The 19,522-nt window shown below is 40.2% G+C and overlaps 1 protein-coding gene across 1 annotated transcript in view; it reads left to right on the top strand.

The window, feature by feature from the left end:
- LOC101469944 (copine-8) overlaps positions 1-15,922 on the top strand; it is a 105,125-nt gene extending 89,203 nt beyond the window's left edge. Inside the window, exons 15-20 of the mRNA XM_004553920.6 lie at positions 249-430; positions 1,878-2,005; positions 5,450-5,552; positions 7,720-7,777; positions 7,891-7,964; positions 11,227-15,922. Of these exons, the coding sequence (XP_004553977.1) occupies positions 249-430; positions 1,878-2,005; positions 5,450-5,552; positions 7,720-7,777; positions 7,891-7,964; positions 11,227-11,415 (734 nt within the window). The 3' untranslated portion in view covers positions 11,416-15,922. The remainder of the gene's footprint in view (positions 1-248; positions 431-1,877; positions 2,006-5,449; positions 5,553-7,719; positions 7,778-7,890; positions 7,965-11,226) is intronic.
- Positions 15,923-19,522: the final 3,600 nt, after the last annotated feature.

Below are 19,522 nucleotides of genomic sequence, written 5' to 3'. Positions count from 1 at the left end.
GAACCACTAGAGATTTATTGGATGGTTACTTTTGGACGAGCTCTCTGTGACAAAGATGTGCGAAAAATCAAGAAGTGGTAAAACAACATTTACAACTTCAGGCAGCTATTCTAGCAGTGATCATGGTTCCTGCAGCTTCTGACAATCCATGATGGCCCGGTCTGTTTTATGTGCTTGCTGGAAGGAAATCTCCGAATTTGGACTTAACTTACTTGTGATTTTGAAGATTCTGTCTCTGTCCACAACAGGTAACCCAGCCCAGCCCACCTCACTCCACTACATGAGCCCCTACCAGTTGAATGCCTACGCCATGGCTCTGAAGGCAGTCGGAGAGATAATTCAGGACTACGACAGTGATAAGATGTTCCCTGCACTTGGCTTTGGAGCCAAACTGCCACCCGATGGACGGGTGTCCCATGAGTTTGCTTTGGTAAGTACAGGACTGAGACTTGTACCCTGCAATTAGCAGCCATTTGCAGTCAATGGAGAGTCATTTATAATAGGTGACCTATGATTAGTGTTGGAGAGCGCAAGAGAGGGAACGAGAGGAAAATTACTATTTCCCTAAAACAATTACATAAACACTTTTAAATTTATTCTATTCATTTGTATTCACACTGAACTGTTTTCACTTCACAAAGCTGAAAGGTAGATTCGTGGCTTGCCTGCATTATTCTAACGTGGTCGACAACACTGTACTGGTAAACAACCGTGGATGCTCTTTAATCTCCGGGTCCATTTGCTGCTTAGTGGTGTGTTACGTATTCACACGCTTGACGGGTACTATGGAGATTTGCATATTTGTAACACAGCAGTTGAGGAGTTTTCCAGCTAATTGACAGGCTCAGGTTTTAATGTCAGTTCTTTTACATTGTGGAATTTAATGCAGCTCCTGTCAACAAAAACACAAAAAAATGTCTTCATTTACGAGAGTCTCAAATGTTCCCAGTCACACGGAAAAGTTGTGAGTTATGCTTTACATTTGAATAACTCGAGGGTCATTCTAGCCTTTGATGGTTGCATTTATTTACTGTGACCTTTGAACCATCCGTTCTAATGTTTTTCATACAACCAGCCAAAATGTCAAAAGCAATATCGAACATGTATATATGGTGTTGTTGACAATGAAAGTTGTTGCAACCAGCAGTCTCAGAGTAAATCCTGCTGTCTTAAAGGTTCCTCGATATAAACTGGATAAACTGTCCTGACCAGTGCTGGTCAAGTTACTTGAAAAAAGTAATTGGTTACCAATTACTGATTACTTCTCCAAGAAAGTAATCCTGTTACTTTACTGATTACTTATTTTCAAAGTAATTAGTTACTTTCTTACTTAGTTACTTTTTAAAAACATGATACACAACCTGAGTAAAGCAATAGACCTTTCAGCCAAATTCTATTTTTATGCATAATCCGTCATATAAAATTTAATCAAAAGAAAAAGGTATCTTTTAAAAACTTGTAATCTTTTAACTTTATGCATCAAGCAAAAATTTATTATATGAAACTGTCTCTGACGTGAAGAAATTTGTTTAACATTTAAACCTATTTTCTGCATATTCCAGCTTATAAAATAAAATAATGTTTTGTGTTTACGCTCTTTCAAAAAGATGCAAGATTCAGCTGCACTGATAAAACCTAAACGATACCCATCCCTAATAAGCAGCCTGTTGAAGTTCAAAGTGAGCATCAGAATGAGGAAGAAAGGTGATTTTAATTACTTGTGGCATGGTTGTTGTTGCCAAACGGATGGGATTTCCCCAAACATCCAGTGAGAGAGTACATAAATGATTCACTTGCTTTCCCTCTTCCTGTGGCCCTGCTGAATGCATCTCAAATCAATCATGGAAGGTAATCCCCTCTTCTTCTTTCCTCTGCAGAACGGGAACCCTCAGAACCCATATTGTGCAGGGATTGATGGTGTAATGGAAGCCTACTACCAGACTCTTAAGTCTGTTCAGCTTTACGGCCCCACTAACTTCTCTCCTGTTATCAACCATGTGGCCAGGTAACACACGTACACCAGTGATTTTAAGTGTCTGATTTACATCTCTCGGTTTTTGCTTTTCTGTACGCTGAGCACGCTGTTTTACGCTGTCGTAATTGTCATCACTTCCTTTAAAATGAACTTCGTATCATTTGAGTACGCGTGAAAGAACGGAGAGTACATTTCACTCCGACACTCAACGTGTGTTCTTGGATTTTCTGTAATGAGCTCTCTGAAGCAGATGTTTGTAATGTAGCTAAGAAGAGTTAGAGTGCAGGAGAAAAACCTCGGGACACAAACAGAGAAGGTGCCTGACGGATGATTGCGTGTTTGTTTGTGTCTGTATACCGATGAGAACGTAATTTATGCTGCGGGGGAAGACGAGCAGGCGGACAATCAAGAAAAAGACTTCCAAAAGAAAAATACATTAAGAATCTGTTCATGCAAGTATGTAATTATAGCGAGGTCTCTCGTCAGGTTGCTTTTCATATCTAGGAGATAATTTACTCACATCTTAATCGTGTACTTACACATACAAATAGAGCATAACACAGATGCCTAACCAGCTTGTAATGAGTTCAGTATTTTGCACATTTTTGATTACTGGTTATGTAGTATTTGAGCCCTTTCCAACCCATTGGTCAGTCCCTTTGAGCAACAGCAACTTATTAGCTTAGCTTAGCATAAAGCCATGACGGTTAGATCATTGGCGCTCCAATCTGCATCCCTTTGTATCCTTGGGCAACATACTGAACCCCAAGTTGCTCTCTGATGTGTGAATGTTAGAAAAAGGTGCCTGTAAGGTTACATGAGGCATGTTGTATAAAGTGTTTTGAGTGCCCAAGTACAGCAGGAAAACTCCGTAATTAGCCCAAAAGCACTGCCTGTCACCAGGTTGTGGTGTGTGTTATCAAAGTCAAAGTAAACTTTATTGTCATCTCTGCTATATATATAGTACAGAATATAGAGGCAGTTCAGTTCATTTCCATTCAGTGCAAAAGACATACACACACACACACACACACACACACACACAGATAAGACTAAGGTAAAAGGATCAATAACAGTTTACAATTTACAGGTTGAAGTGATTTAAAGTGACCATGAGCAGGATTCTTGAGAGCAGGATTGTCCATAGAGCAGCATCTGGGTTACAAAGGCAGTGGTATGTGGAGTGCAATAGAGGCAGTTAGTTAACAGTTTGTGTGGGTGTGTTTGTTGGGGGGAGTGGGAGAGCCTGTAGTGAGTTCAAGAGTCCGGTGGCTTGTGGGGAAAAAGCTATCTTACAGTCTGGAGGATCGGGCCTCGATGCTGCGATAGCATCTGAATATTGGAAGGAGAGAAAAAAGTCCATGTGAGGGGTCAAGCACGATCCAGGAGGCCTTACTGATGCAGCACTTGTGGAAGAAGTCCCGTAGCAGAGGGAGAGATGTTCCGATGATCTTGGCAGCTGCTTTAACAATCCGCTGTAGCTGGCGGAGGTTGCCGACTCTGCAATTGCTGAACCACACGGAGATGCAGCTGGTCACAGGTTATACATCCATGTGTCACATAAAATATTCAGTGGTTGTTGGGAAGTAAAAAAGTGTCCAAAGGAGACAAGGTGGCAAAGTTGGCATTAAATCAAAAGGTATTTATTATTGATTAAACTAAAGGAAACAGACAAACCGCCTTTACCATCAAGAGGAAGAGCAGCACACCAAAGTCTAGAAGCTGGTCACGAAGCAAAAGAGAACAAGTCAGACATGTTAAATGATTCAAAGACCGTCCTCTCCACCAAGGCATGAGCAACCTCAAACACGCACACAGCTCAGGACAGGTCGCCAGTCTGTCGCAGGGCCAACACACAGGGACAGACAATGCCCCTGTATCTGGAGCATTGGGGCTTAAGAGGTTAAGATTAGGCTTAAAACTTTCCTTTTTGATAAAGCTTATAGTTAGAGCTGGATCAGGTGACCCTAAATCCTCCCGTAATTACGCTGGAATTTTCACTTGCTCTATTTTTAGACACCACTCTGCATTTCCACAGCATGTTTTGTGTCTTGTGTCCCTCCATGAACCTGTTCTGCTGGTTTCTTCTTGTTAATTGGAGATAAAGTATCTGAATTTTAGGAGCAGGACCACACCTCCAAACACGCTCCTTCCGGTTCTCATCTATGTAGGTTCCCCAAGTCCTACAAGCTGTTTGTTCTCGTTTACGTGCCCCACCCTCCCTCCCCTTTTCAATTCTTTCACTTCTTCACTTCTATGTAGTACTATGGGTAAACTATGGGGATCTGCCAGGCCCGTGAGCCACTGCCAGTCCCCAAACCGCAGCTCAATTCATGTCCAAGCCTTTCACCTTTATCTACTAAACCGCTGTCAAACCTCAAATGAGGACATGGGCCCAGCGGGTGAAAGGGGAGTTTGTTGGGGTTTTCTCTGTATTTCTTGTAGGATCTTTTCCTCACAAGATGAAGGGCTTTGAGGTGACTGTTGTTGTGATTTGGAGCGATATAAATAAAATTTAACTGAATTGAATAGTAACAATAAGAAACAGCACAGCTCTGTTACCCCTGACTCAGAGCCAGGCCAGTTCTTTAAACAAAGTGAAGCTGTTCACTTTGCTGCTTTTGTTCTGTGCCTGAAATATTCTTCTCCTCAGTTCACCCCCGAGCCAGACTGCAGATCATTAACTCTGTTTTTGCTCTAAAAGTTTTAACTCTCAGACCTGGTTCAGCTGTGTGAGATAAGAACGTAACTAATCAGAACACATTGCATAAATTCCTCCTCATAACCTCATTAAAAACTTTAAACTCTAGTTGTTATGGGGACACGTAACATCTTTTTGCAACTGTAAGACTTATTTATCAACTTTAGGCTTGCAGTTCTTTTAAGTCCCGTCCAGCCTCTGCATCTCTTTTTTTGATAGCACAGCCCCCATTTATCATTTCTGCTATCTCTTACTCCACTCCCCCATACAGCTTAGTAATTATCGACTTTGTCTTCCTTGGTCTCTCGCTGTCTCTGACTCGACTTGTTTTGCTATATTTCATCCTTCTATCTACAGTGTTGTGATGGTCTATAGTGGAAGTTATTAGGAGATGGAGACGTAGCTTGCTGCACAGAAAGGTGATGCTTGAAAGAAACTGAAGCAGTTGGAATAATATCAGGTCACGACTCAGACAGGAGTGAAAGGACACACTTGGTAACAGAGTGGCTAAAATTCTTAATAAGACAAGAATCTGTGAAACCGACATAAAGATGTGTTTGACAGATTATCCTGTTATCCAGAGCATCAATACCACCCTGTTTTCACAGATCTGTTTCTGCTCTTTATTAAATAAAGCCACTAAATGCTTTACATGTAATTAAACTACACAGTGTGATGCATAATCTACTCAAGTAATGAGCTGTATTTGTAACAAAAACATGTAAGGAGATCAGAAATAACCACAAATTGTTTCTTTGTGTGTTTTTGTACAGATACGCAGCATCTGTGAAGGATGGCTCCCAGTACTTTGTGCTCCTCATCATCACAGACGGGGTCATCTCAGACATGGCCCAGACCAAGGAATCTATTGTCAATGTAAGGACGTGCAGAGCAGCTGTGAACACCTGAGCCTGCACCTCTCAGAAAGTTCACCCTTTGAAGAAATATTAGTTGCAAAAGTTTAATTATAATAATGGTAAATAAAGCCAATGCCACTCAAAACCAAAAACTGGCTGAAGGAATGAGGAAATAATGAAAACATGAACGACAAACAAGGAAGGAAGCAATTCATCCCTTAATTAAACTTTACGAAGCAGTACTTTATGCTAAAGAAGCAACGAATCACCATGGAGGCGAATGCAAAGAGAAATGACCGTGACCATCATGCTAGCTGCCCCATTTCGCATATATTTACAACACCACAACACTACAACCATCAAACATCAAAACACAACCTGATTAGCTAAAGGTGCAACAATCTAAATCTCACACTTCTAGATAGTTTGTTAGCACTGATGATGTTCCCATCCCTAAATAGATGAAAATTGCTTTGTGCTCGATGATTACTGTATCATCTGAAGTTTTGATCATTGAGGGTTAGAACAGGGGAAAATGCAGAAGTGGCAAAAACTGCAGATCCTCTCGAGTCCGTATTCATGGACTCTCATGTTAAAACGGCCAACTTTATAGCATTAAAAAGCATAATTATAGCCTCATACAAGAATAAGTTTTGGCCTCTGTGGATAGTTTCTTCATTTCTAGAATTCTGAGTGGGATGATTTCTTTAAAGCTCATCCACCTGGATAATTGGATTGGGAGCATGGCTGTTTTAATTGACAGGTTTCCCAACACAGGGAGCTGGCTCTGATATGTGTTTATTAGTTTCCCTCTATTAATTTCACTCACTGAAGTAGACCTCTCTACTGTGTTTATGCCTGTTGGGGCATTTTTAATGGATTATCTGATTAATGTTATAGCTGTGTGGTTTGTGCTTCGGTTGAGAGAAATTCTAATATACTATTAGACTATTACTGAGCAATGCATGTCTGTACACTTTGTGGAGACAGCTTGCAAACCAAGATAATTCAGCCCTTTTGTCCAAATATAGTAACTTCAAAAAACCATCAATAAGAACTGTGTGGTGGCTCATTTTGAAGCTTCAAAGTGTAGAGGCCTAACCCAGCGGGTGACATCGCCATGGCTACATCCTCCTTTTATACTGGGTTAGCATGTACAGCAAGTCACAGTGTGCTTTTCACACATCAGGGTTAGTGCACTATAGTGCACGGGTAGCAGTCACAGTTTTCTGTTGTTGTGCTGGTTACATGCGGTGTTGTGGTGGGAAAAGTTAGGACCAAATCTTAAACATAAATAAATACTCTGGATTGTAAACATTTACAGTCAAGACAAAACTGTGTGCAAATGAGCAGAGGGGTGAAAGCGCATGTGAACTGTGCACAGTTGAGGGAATTTAATAAAAAATAGAATTTCGCATTTGATACGACATCCATGACTGGCAGCGGTTCCTTCTGTTATAATGTGTGTTTGCTGTGCTGCTTTTGCCAGCATGTGGTTAACCTTCGCACCATCCTCTCCATCACTGTCAAGTCCAGAGTCGCCCAGAATGCAAACAAAATGAACAGTGAACGGAAGCCATGTTTCTGAAACCAGTGATCCATCTCAGGGCCTGTGAAAACAACAAAGGACAGGGGGTTTGATGGTTCGACGGGAGAAATAGAAGGCTTGGGTAAAAAAAAGGGGGAAGATATATGCGAGATATGAGGGGGGGGGTGAGCGGAGCAGAATTAGAAACCTGAGGACCTCTACCACTGGGAGCAAAAAATAAGCGAGATGTTTCGATAACATCATCTATCTTTCTGCAGCCTGAGGTCATAACATTACTCACTGAACACACTCACACACCGATGGACTGCATACACACTCTGTGACACTTGAACGAATGCGCCCACGTACAACACAAACACATGTCATTTGTTAGCTGTCAGCGAGTTGAGTGTCTCATGTCTAATATTAATTACAGTGATGGCTCAACCCACGCAGCGCTCCGGGGGTGGAAAACACACATGATCACACATATTGTATGTGTTCTGCGAGACATGAATGTGACATGATTTGTTTACTAAAGAAAAACCTCCACAGTGTCCAACACGGGTGAACATGCATGGCGTTACACTCAAGTAAAGATTTTCACAGCTTTGAATGTTTTGAAATATTAATTGTTCTTCCTCTCGCTCTCGTTTAGGCCTCCTGCCTGCCGATGTCAATTATCATTGTGGGAGTAGGGCCTGCAGAATTTGATGGTAAGTCAACAAGATGTTGAAACATGTGGGTTAAAATAACAAACCTTTATTTGATTAGATTTTTTTTGTAGGAAAAACTGCTGCCAGCTTAGTTTTGTCTTTAATCTTTACAGCCATGGTTGAATTAGACGGTGATGAAGTCAGAATCTCTTCTAGAGGAAGATACGCCGAGAGGGACATTGTTCAGGTGAGGTCTGCCTTCAGTCTCTTAAATCGTTACTCATCCTCATTACACTAACCTGTGTCACTGTCTTGGGTCTGCGTTTTCGGTCCATTCTGTGTTCTGACGGCTTTGCTGTGACAATATATTTAAAGTGAGTATACAGACGTCTTAAGGGTATTAAATGGAGGTCATACGGGTGTCCCCTCACTGGGATTGCATGCCAAATGATTGTTTGTAAATAGAGCCTGTGAATATTAATTGGAAAGTGGAGTTGAGTCAAATTGGTGTGAGCCAGCCCCATCCTCATGGAGCAGCACTGCCCACGAGACAATTCAATTCAATTTTATTTATACAGCGCCAATCACAACAACAGTTGCATCAAGGCGCTTTATATTGTAAGGTAGAGCCTACAATAATACATACAGAGAACAACCCAACAATCATATGACCCCTGTGAGCAAGCACTTTGGCGACAGTGGGAAGGAAAAACTCCCTTTTAACAGGAAGAAACCTCCGCTAGAACCAGGCTCAGGGAGGGGCGGGGCCATCTGCTGCGACCAGTTGGGGTGAGAGAAGGAAGACAGGACAGTTAAATCCAAAACAAGTTATGGATTTAACTGTACAAACTGTGTGTGCTGAAACAATACCTGTGCTACGAGGTGCTTCATTTACACCTGACAAATCAAGTGCTCAAATTAGCTAATTAAGTGGGACCCACCTGAAGACCCCTATCAGCTGATGCTTTAGCAATGCACATTCCCAACAAAATTCCAGTTCCAGCCAAACTCAGGGCCTATGCATTTTTATTGGGCCTGGGAGGTATGAGCAGACAGAACCAACCATGTGGTGGTTCTGTCTGCTCATACCCCAGACACACACACACACACACACACACACACACGCACAGAAAGATAATGGCAGGCTCCCCAGTAACAGTGAAGAGCCAAATCGCCATCCCCTCCATCTTTTACTCAGTCTCACTTCCTCATTAAAGTGAATGAACAGTGAACCTCAGCTCTAACCCCTGGCTTAATGCCCATTTTAAAAAGCCTAGGGCATTGTGGGGTCTGCAGGCAGCCATGTAAGATGGACCTGTGCAGCGCAGAAAGATCAGAATTTTCCCCATGTGGCTTCGGCATAGCCACAACAGCGCTACCTGTGTGCTTAAGTTCTTTATTCTTAAAAGGTCATTTAGGTTAGCAAAGCAGCCACATAGACGTGCCTTTAATGTATAAAGTCACAGTCGTACTTCATGCAGTATTAGTTCACCCATCCCTTCAATCATCCAGTTCAGCCAGGCGTTCGTTGCCTTCCCTTTTCTTTGTATTCCTGTTTGTGTTGCTGCAGGGGATCACTTCACGGTTGCAGGTAATCCCAAAGCAGCTTTAATCTTAGCACCGAAATAAAAGAAGTAGAAGAAAACGAACATTCACAGCAAACCACTTGTTTGATTGCAACACGGAGAAGTCACGTTTTCCTCCTCCGTGACCTTTATGCCGCCGCCGTCATAGTCTTATTTCTCGCACCCTCCCTCAGAGCCACGCTCATTAGTTAGGTTTTTTTTTTTAACAAGCTCAAGCACACACATATACAAGCGCTCCATGCAGAAAAAGACCTGGTGGCAGTGAAAAACTACGTTTCTGTACGGGAACATTACACCAGCTCAGCCTGCAGGATCTCATTATCAGAAAGCTAATAACCCCAAGTGTCATGGTGAAGCTTAACTTCTGCAGCAAGTGTTTCCAGCACAAATTGTCTCCATTTGTGATCTTGTGATTGCAGGTGACAACATCTCATTAAGTAAATATAAAAAGTGACTTTGTCTTCCATTGGAGGGACATTATGAGAGAGATTTACAAGATTTATATCAGCAAAGTGAAATAACTTCAGTGATCATACGGTGACTGGTGTTTTAGGATACACGTATGCTTTCAGCACCACTATAAATTATGCAGCCTAATATTTGATCCCATTAATCCCTGACTTTTCCTAGAGCTAACTGGTGCTTGTTATGTAGCTGCTGGCTTGTATTTTCGCCTTATCTCAAAGCTTCCAACTGCTCAATTTCTCACTCCAGCAGCCCCAAACCGTGTCAGGAGACTCTATTACCAAAAGTCTCAGGAGAAAAATGAAAAATTGGATGAAAATATGCACATTTCATCTTTCTACATGTTCTGCTCAGCTAGGTGATGTTACAGATTCTGACTTTTCTTTACCCCAGTTGAGGCGAAACCTTTACAATTTGCTGTAGCCCGATCGCCGCACAGCTACACGCCAGAGTTTCAGCCGCCCGGGCGATTCTGCAGCGTCTTAATTAGGCTAGATTCTTCTCACAGGCAGCTGCTAGCCTGGTGAGCTGTACAGCTGTACTTTTACAAAAATAATCTTGCAGTTCACAAGTACATCTCCCACTTGTAACAAAAAGAAGATGAATTACTTAATTCAACTTCTTCATTTTCTTCGTTCGTTTGTGTGGCTCTTCCCACTGCTCCCCCCTCCACCCCACCTCACCATATTTCACCCTCCTTCTTTCTCACCCCCCTTTCTCTTCCTTTCACCCAGTCTCTTCTCCATCTGCGCTTTTCTTCCTTATTGCCGTCTATCCTCTCTGTGACTTCTCTCATTTTCCCCCTCTTTACCAAACCCAACTGTCTTCCCACACATTTCACCGATATCTTCACCTCTATAAGTCCTATCAGTTGGCCGGTCCTACTTCCATAAAGTTATTTTTAAAGCAGCGTCTTCGGTAAAAGCTTTCTAGCTTTGAGCTGTTTTATTGCCTGAAATGACAAAAGTCCAATTTTTGTTCATCAAGACAGAACTTTCTATGACTGCTTTTCTTCAGAAAGTCTTAGAAGCGACAGACAGATGTTTGAGCTCTGGTCACGTGACTAACTGGTCAGTTTCAGTGCAGAACAACATCAAATACAGTAAAACCACATGGAAAGCAGATAGTAGTCATTTATTTGGTAGGGTGACATTCAATTACAACAGGACCAACAATCAATAAGGAAATAATCAGCTCTGCTTGGTTAACGATAACTGTAATATTTTTAAAGGTCTAATGGCAAAGCTTCAAAATTTGTTCACCTTTTACACTGCCTATGATGCTGACTTAGCTGGCTGGCTAGCTAGCTAAGAGTTGATGGCTATGACGCGCAGAATTATGCAAGAGGAAATTGCCTGACAAGCCTGCAGTGCCTATAAAACCTATATATGATTGATTTCGCATTGTTCTTCAAACCAACTCCTGTCTCAACATCTGTTTCCTCCTCTTACCTTTCAGTTTGTCCCGTTCAGGGACTACATCGATCGTACGGGGAACCACATCCTAAGCATGGCCCGGCTCGCCAAAGATGTCTTGGCTGAGATTCCAGACCAGTTCCTCTCCTACATGCGGACCCGTGGGATAAAGCCTTCACCGGCGCCGCCTCCATACACACCACCTGGGCAACCCATCCAAACCCAGATCTGAGGAGCAAGGCTGGAAAAGGTTTTGGAGTCAGGGGTTCGCTGAACTTGTCACGCGAAATACTTCCATTTCCTTAAAGCCGCTCTCCATGCCTTGTGGTTGTGGATCACAGTGGTCTTTCATGTGTTCAGAAAGCTGCATGCCGGGCCAGGAGAGTGACGCTTTTGAGGGCAGGAAAAGAAGATGAGAGTCTGTTTACTTCCACTGTCAAGCATTCCTGTCATTGTTTTGATTTTTTTTTTTTACCTGCTTATTTTATGCTTGGAAAGATTTTGGAGAAAGTTCAGAGAGTCTCAATTCAAATTGTGGCAGAAATAAGAAAAAAGGAAAAGCAGTATAAAATGGCTGATCTTACTTTTTAAAGAGAATGTCTCCAGACAAATGAAGGAGTTACATGATCTTAAATGAGCAGTAATTTCACTTGTAAATAACTGGACATATATAACTTCTTTCTTTCTCTTTCTCTCCAAATCACTCATTGTTTACAGTAAATGCTAACGAGGATTTTTACTGTTGATACTTTTATATAGTTTCAATATGAAGCTTGTAATACTCTCTTTCTTTCTTTCTCTCTCCTGGCATCCATGCCAGGTAGCAGCAGTGCAGGTCCTGGTAGCCCTTCTGTACCGTACTGTACTGTGCTGTACTGTACCGTACTGTATTCTAGTGTTTGTATTAAACTTTTGCATGAGTGTAGCCTCAGTCAACTGCATGCATATAGTGGCCCTGCACTACCTCTTTTATCCATCTGTCTGTCTGTGGGGGATGAGTGTCTGTCTGCCAGTATCTTCATTCGTCTGTCTTCTTCAGCCTTATCTTTCCATCTCTCTCAATCCTTTCTTTTCTACATTTGTCACTTTTAGCTGTCTTTCCATCCAGCCTTCTTTTTTAGCTAGTTTAATTGAAAAAGTCAGAATTTTATGCTAATCAGAAATAAGAAGGGTTTTATTTAGTTATTTTTTATTTATTTATTTTTTTTGTTCAAGTACTATAATGACCTTCATACAGGATTTAACTTGACTGGAAATTATTTAAAAAACCTAGACTCTCTGTTCATCCTAAAGAAATGTAAGCTAAATACTCAAGGAACAGCACAGTTGGTTAGCTAGCACACGTCGTTGATAAAGGTTGAAAACTCCCATATTAATGTGTAACGTTGTTATACAGTCACAAGAAAAAGAAAAAAGTATCATTAAAAACAAATTATATTTACCACAAATTAGTGACTGTTAATATGCTTACACGCCAAGGCGGTGAGCATCGCAAATAGTTTAATTGCTAGCCATTAGCATGCTAGCATTATCGTTGTGAACATGCTAGCAGCCTTAATGTTAGCATTTTAAAAGAATGATCCTGTTAGCATGACTGTGAAGTCAACAAAAAATTAAAATGTGGCTAATATTAGTTACATATTCGGTTTTTACATTTTTTGACCCTATTATATTTTACTTTAATCCTCCATCCGAGCTCAATGAAGAGCTTTTTGGCTGTTTATGTAGTACTACTTGAGAGTTGAATGGAAACATGGCTACCCTGTCTCTCTGTGTCTGTCTTGCCGCTACAAACTGCCTTGGCAGTAGGATGCGCATGTGCCCAGGGGTTTTGTCTCATTGTGTTGTCACATATTCCTGCCCAATGTGTAAAACAATAGCAGCTGCTCTCAAACAAAATACTGTTTGAGCAAAAAGAGCCCAGTGGTCAAAAATGCAGAGAAAAACACATTTTCCCTATATTTTTTCTTTGCGTGGGTGTAGTGTGTTTGTACTTGAGTGCATTTTTATTACACCTTTAGCTTTGATACAGCTTTGTTTTTACGATGTGTATTTATATGTGCTAATCATATGAACGAGGATGACGCATGCGAGTTGTATTCACCGTTTCGACAAGTTTCCAATTTAAAGTCTTCTATTTTTGTCACAAGTGTGTGTGAATGCGGAAATTTGGATTGAGATATGGATGTCGATTGAAATAACCTTTTAAAACAACAGTAGATACAATATTTAAATTAAGTGGGAATGCAACATTTTAATATTCATGTGCTATCTCCATCTCCTTGTAAAAAGGAGTAACCCCGAAAGCAACACTAAAAAATAAATAAATAAAAAATTGTAACTGGAATTTTTTACATACTTTGGAATACTTTACATTGCACCGCAGCCTCACGGTATTTTGAGAAATACATTGCTGCATTTCTTATTGCATTCTCACATTTCTCTTTCTTTTTTACAGTCTTCTCCCATGTATTGTCACCGTAGCAGAAACTCAATTTCGCTGAATTTATCAAATGAATGTGTGTGTGCTGGTTTAGGCTTCTTGTGGCCAACTGCTCAGTTGAAAGCATAAATAAGCATAATAATTCAACATTAAGAGCTCATTGCCTAGACAGGGCACCTCTATGCTCGCTCTATGTCACCTATTCAGTCCCTGCAGAGCAAACAGAGACATAGTTAGCACCTGATCAAACCCTAGGTGGACCTCAAGGTCATCACAGCATGAGACATTGCAAAATCCCAGACTAAGCTGTTGGAGCAGATAGAATTAGTTTGCTATAGCCGGTTGCTGAAAAACAGAGAAGTTCCCTGAACTACTAGAGCAAGAAACACTCTTTGCAAATACCAGGACTGCCTATAAATACAGCTTTTCATCAGTAGTTGAAACACTACGGTTTAAAAATCTAACCTAGAAGAGTGATAGAGAGGCAAATGTGAATAAACCTTTTCAACAGGTCATTTATATATTTCCATTCTTTTTTTCCTTTCTTTGTTTTGCCTTGTCTCTGGTGACAGCTGTGGACCAAGCAATTTAAAAAAACCCAATATTGCTTCTTTAAATTCCACACAAACATCCGCTTGGACTTAAGGTGGAACTGCATGGTTAAAGGTCAAACACACTGTGACCTGTGAATACAATTTTGACCATATAATTCATACTTAAAAAATACCACCAACAACAAATGTTGTGTAATGGGAATAAATTATAATTTTTTATATCCAAAGTGTCAAAATGTTTTCTAGCAAAAACACTTTTGACCATTATTCAGTGCCAAACAGGGAGATGATGAGTCAGATACTGATTTGATGATCCTAATAGAAGTTGCCCACCTGTTTGATTCCTTGCAGATATGCTACAGGCTGTACATAATACGAGTCTGGACACACATGGATGTAAACTACAACTTGAATTGTTTGCAGACTACAACAACAGCTTGGCTTTAATCCCAATTTCAGTTGGCTGCCCAGATTTAAACCCATGCTATTTGAACAACAAACTACCTCTTGTAGTCACACGTTCATCATTAAAAACTTTCCAGGTTGGAAAATACATCTGTTCCCTAATTTTAATTTCACCAAATTTCATGAGAAGACCAGCTAATCAGGGCTAAATTGTCAATTATGAGCTGATTTAAATACTTGATGTTGTCACCATAATCTAAAATGTTGTGAAAATCAGGTAATTGTGTCATTTAAATTCCTCATTTATAGTTAAACTTGTTTTTTTTCTCTCTGATTTTAGGATTTTAGGCCATTTTTCTCGTTGTTTGTTTACTGATGAACAAACAACAAAACCCAACAAAAAGTTGCTGGACCTGGTTTAGTGAAATTCAGGATAGAAACTTTCAACTTTTTAAAATCAAACCAGGTTTGAAACACAGACACTTGAATGTAAAATTGAATTTGAAGCTCTGGAAATTGGAAAACTTGAAATTTTCTTGCTAGACTTTGAAAAAACAGAAAACTAATTAAACCCAAATTCGATCCATTCAAATTCCAATATTTCAAATTAAGCACTACTACTTTTTAGTTTCTTACTTTGGAATAATATGTAAGTAAGGATCATATTTTCAGACCTTTCTCAGCTTCCATACAGTTTTACACGGCTCACTAACTTTGACAAGCCTCATGAAGCCACAAGTGTGTATATGTGTGAACACATTTGATGTATACTGCGCGAACGTGAGCGTGTGTTTGTGTGTGTGTGCGCGAGTGCCTGTGAGGCGCCTTTTCTAAGCGTGTTTTATTAGATCATGTGAGGTGTTAACACACGTAAGATCTTTGTTTACTAAAGATATCCAAATAATGTATCGTATGCTCGTCATATCTTCTTAATAATGTGCACTATGTTTGCATGTACAGTTTTACAAAGGATGCACCAGTTCCTTTTGTTGAAAACTGAGTGTTTTGAAATATACGAATCTATATGAAAATTAACTGTACAAAATGGCCTTAAATCTTTGACTGATCTTTTTGGAATTGTGCGATGCCTTCTTCTGGAAAATGAACTGTTCAAAGGAACTGATCGTTATCTACTTTGTGTCAGTGTTTCTATTGCTTTCTAGTGTGTTTTCTTTGCACAAGCTCAATAATGGAAAAAAATTTCTTGTACTTTTTTGAGACCGTGATTAATCAGAGAAAGCATGGTTGAAGTACTGACTGTCTGATAATACATATAACAGATGACTATTTCTGTATTGAACTATTGATTTTTAAATAAATATTCATATTAAACGACATTTTGTGAGTTGTTTTTTTCCCCTCTGAGCCAGTCAAAGGTTAAAAGTAAAAAAATTTTCTCCTTTTACCCCACAATTATGGAAAAGAAAGCATGCCTTCTCTCTGTTCAGAGGTTTTACATATCAAAGTATTATTTAAAAAAATAACGTAGTCCTCGGCAGCTCTTAAATTCAGGTAAATACAGCCTCACGTTAACAACAACATCCCTTAATAGACCGTTCATTTAGTAAAAGATATACTGAATGCAGAAGTAGTGGGTGAAAAAACTAAAAGCGCTTCTATAGGAATTCAGCCAGATGCTACCAATCCCAATCAAATGCAGGTGATTAGCTGATCATCAGCAAGTGTGACCACCTCTATACAAGTAGAAGTTTTGCCGGCCAGCAATGCTCAGAGAAATTGCAAAAAACACAAGAGAATTAGAATCACCTTTATTGTGACAAATCCTCTGTATGTTACACTAATGTTAGAACTCTTAGGTCAGCTGATTCTGATTGTTCCTAGAAGCAGACTAGAACACAGAGGAGACCGGGGCTTTGGGATTGCTGCGCCTAAAGTTTGGAACAGTCTGCCTCTTCAAATTAGGATCTCTCCAACACTTGGCATATTTAAATAGATTTGTTATGTTGCATCTGACTAACCACAATACTTCTGAAACACTGTCCTTTGAACAGATTAGACCAAAGTGGAGATGTTTTGCCATATTGCACAGCACCGTGTTTGGTGAAAGCCAAACACAGCATGTCTGCATAAATGTCTCACACCAACTGTCAATCACGGTGGTGGAGGGGTAATGATTGGGGCTTGTTCTGCGGCCAAAGGACCTGGGCACTTTGCAGGCATTTACTTGACCAAAAACTCCTTACTATATTAGCATATTCTAGTCAAGTCTGCTCAATCTGTGCAACACCTAAAGCAGGGGTGGGGGAACTCCAGGTCTCAAGGGCCAGTGTCCTGCAGGTTCTAGATGTATCCTTGATCCAACACAGCTGATCTAAATGGCTAAATTACCTCCTCAACATGTCTTGAAGTTCACTAGAGGCCTGGTAATGAACTAATCATTTGATTCAGGTGTGTTGACCCAGGGTGAGATCTAAAACCTACAGGACACCAGCCCTTGAGGCCTGGAGTTTCCCACCCCTGACCTAAAGCTTTCCTGAATTTGGCTCATGCAACAGGACAATGATCCTGAGTACAACAGCAAATCTACAACAGAATGGCTGAAAAAGAAAAGAATCAAGGTGGCGTCCAAATCCAAAAGTTGTGGTAGGACCTTAGGAGCCCGCAAACATTTCATGAACTAAAGTAACGCTGTGAAAAACAGTGGGCCAAAGTTCCTCCACAGTTATGTGAGACACTGATAAAGTCAAACCATTACTCCAAGTTATTGTTTTTAAATGTCTCATATGTTGTTCATGTATTTACCTAACTCTAAGACCTACTAGAGCCCAGATGATTTTTCAATTCAATTCAATTTCAATTCAAACTCTTTACTGTCCCACACGGGGAAATTAGTTTAGCTTTTGTTATGATGTGTATGTATACTTGTATACTTTTCACATGACTGTATGTTTGGATTTCTGCTCCGTGTTTTTCCCTGTTCTCGTTTTTCCAGCCCTAGCCTGTTAGGATTAATATCAGGTTTGCTCCATCTGACAGGATAATTACAGTACAAGAAAGTCTACCCACACCACAAACACACAAACCGCACAGACACATGGCCACTAATCTTGAACTAGGAACCGCTTCAGAACATGGAGAACTTTTGTGTTATTTTGAAAGTTGCCATTACTGAGTCATCTTTCTGATTGGTGGCAGTTATTTCTTGTAAAATGAAAAAATGTTTCTCAGTTTGTATTTTCACCTGGCAATCAGCAAAACCATCAATGCCCCGACACACAGAAGTACACAACCGTGCAGTTTGTATCTGCTGGGGGTTGATGTTGTTCTTCAGCAGCACCCAGTAACTCTGCAAGCACTCTGACAGGTGCTGAGATCCCTGATTTCCAGCACTTTCAATCCAGCTTGTTTTTGTTTGCGTTTTCGGATATTGTCAGCTTCAGAGAGCAGAGGGGTTATGCAGTTATGCTGTGAAGTGATTGTCTCTCAGCTGTTTACATCCGGAGGAGTGATTCTCCTCAAACTGTTAACAAAGATGTTACTTAACCTTGGAGAAACAGTGTGAAATTTTAGGGGAAAGTGGCACTGAAGGAGAATGCAGTGTTCCAGCACCTTCACTGCAAAATAAATATGACTGATGGTTTCATACGTGTGTGTACTGCCTGGCTTTCCTTCTAGCTGACACCATCAAAACTGTAACTCTCCAGTAATTTTCATGGTCGAGCTGCTCATCAACTTGCAGGCAACAAGCAGTGTAATACAAATGTGTTTGTGCCATGTGTATTTTTTAAAAACAAATCTTGCAGTCCTTTTAAATTGACCTTTCAAAGGCTTTTGGCACACATGTCATACAATATTAAAATACTTGCCCATGCAGAGTAAACAGTTTGAAATGGTTTGAAAATGGTCCAGCACAGCTCAGTATGTAAAGACAGAAATTATTACTTCTAGCTCTACGAGTGCAACCAAAGGTGTGCCTTAGGGTTCAATCTTAGGACCACTACTGTTTTTCATTCTATTATTATTTATCAACAATCAGAACACCATCAATACAAAAGATTTGGTGATGTGCCTACACTAAACCTGGCTTTTACACCCAAATTTCAGCTCAGTTAAGAATATCTAAAAATGGACTAAACTCATGACTAAAATGAAATATGAATTGTTTTTCTTTTTCCTTTTTTGCACCCATTACACTAATAAAAGTCTTAGGGCTCACACATCTGCCATTGTAACCCTTTTAATGTTCACTAGTTAACACTCTGAGGGCACAAAGAGTATTTCAGAGTACTGAATTTTACTTTTTTACTAGCTTTACTACAGTGAAACCCAAGGTTTCCACACCGTTTTCAACCTTTATGCTAATAGCTAGCTAATGGCTCAGTCACACTAGAATAAAAATAGGATGAATGGATGCGCAGTGAGCAAAAAAGGTTTTCATCTGGTTTTTAAACACCTACTTCTTCTCTGTGCACCTACTTCCAAGGTGCACAGAGAAGAAAATAAAGTCTTGAGAGCTTGAAGCTATAAGTTATTGGTCAAATACACTGGTGAAAGAAGAGCAATAAAGCATTGCTGGAGCTTCAGCATCTAACTTATAAATGCAGACACATTGCAAACTAGATTGTTTTTGCAGTAGGGGACTTGACTCCACTGGTTCCCAACTGGAAATCAATTGGTTAGATTCCTCTATAAAAGCTAATTGTCATTGACTTTATGAATTCCTGTTTCAAATTCATAAAGTTATAGCTAATGTGAACTTCTGTTTAATGTGAATTTCTTGTACATAAATGGTGACAGGTTTGCAACACACAGTAATAGATTTGCAATGTTTACCAATTAATAGCAGTTCAATATAGTATTACCACAAATAAACTGCATCTAATCGTCAGCTTGATCTCATTTCTTTGCTAACAACAAAGTAAAGCAACCACTTTGAAGACAGGGATTTATTCACATAGTTTCCGTCATTGTGGTTG

Source organism: Maylandia zebra, linkage group LG17 (assembly GCF_041146795.1).
Source record: "Maylandia zebra isolate NMK-2024a linkage group LG17, Mzebra_GT3a, whole genome shotgun sequence".
NCBI lineage: Eukaryota > Metazoa > Chordata > Actinopteri > Cichliformes > Cichlidae > Maylandia > Maylandia zebra.
This window is presented reverse-complemented; position numbering and strand designations above follow the sequence as displayed.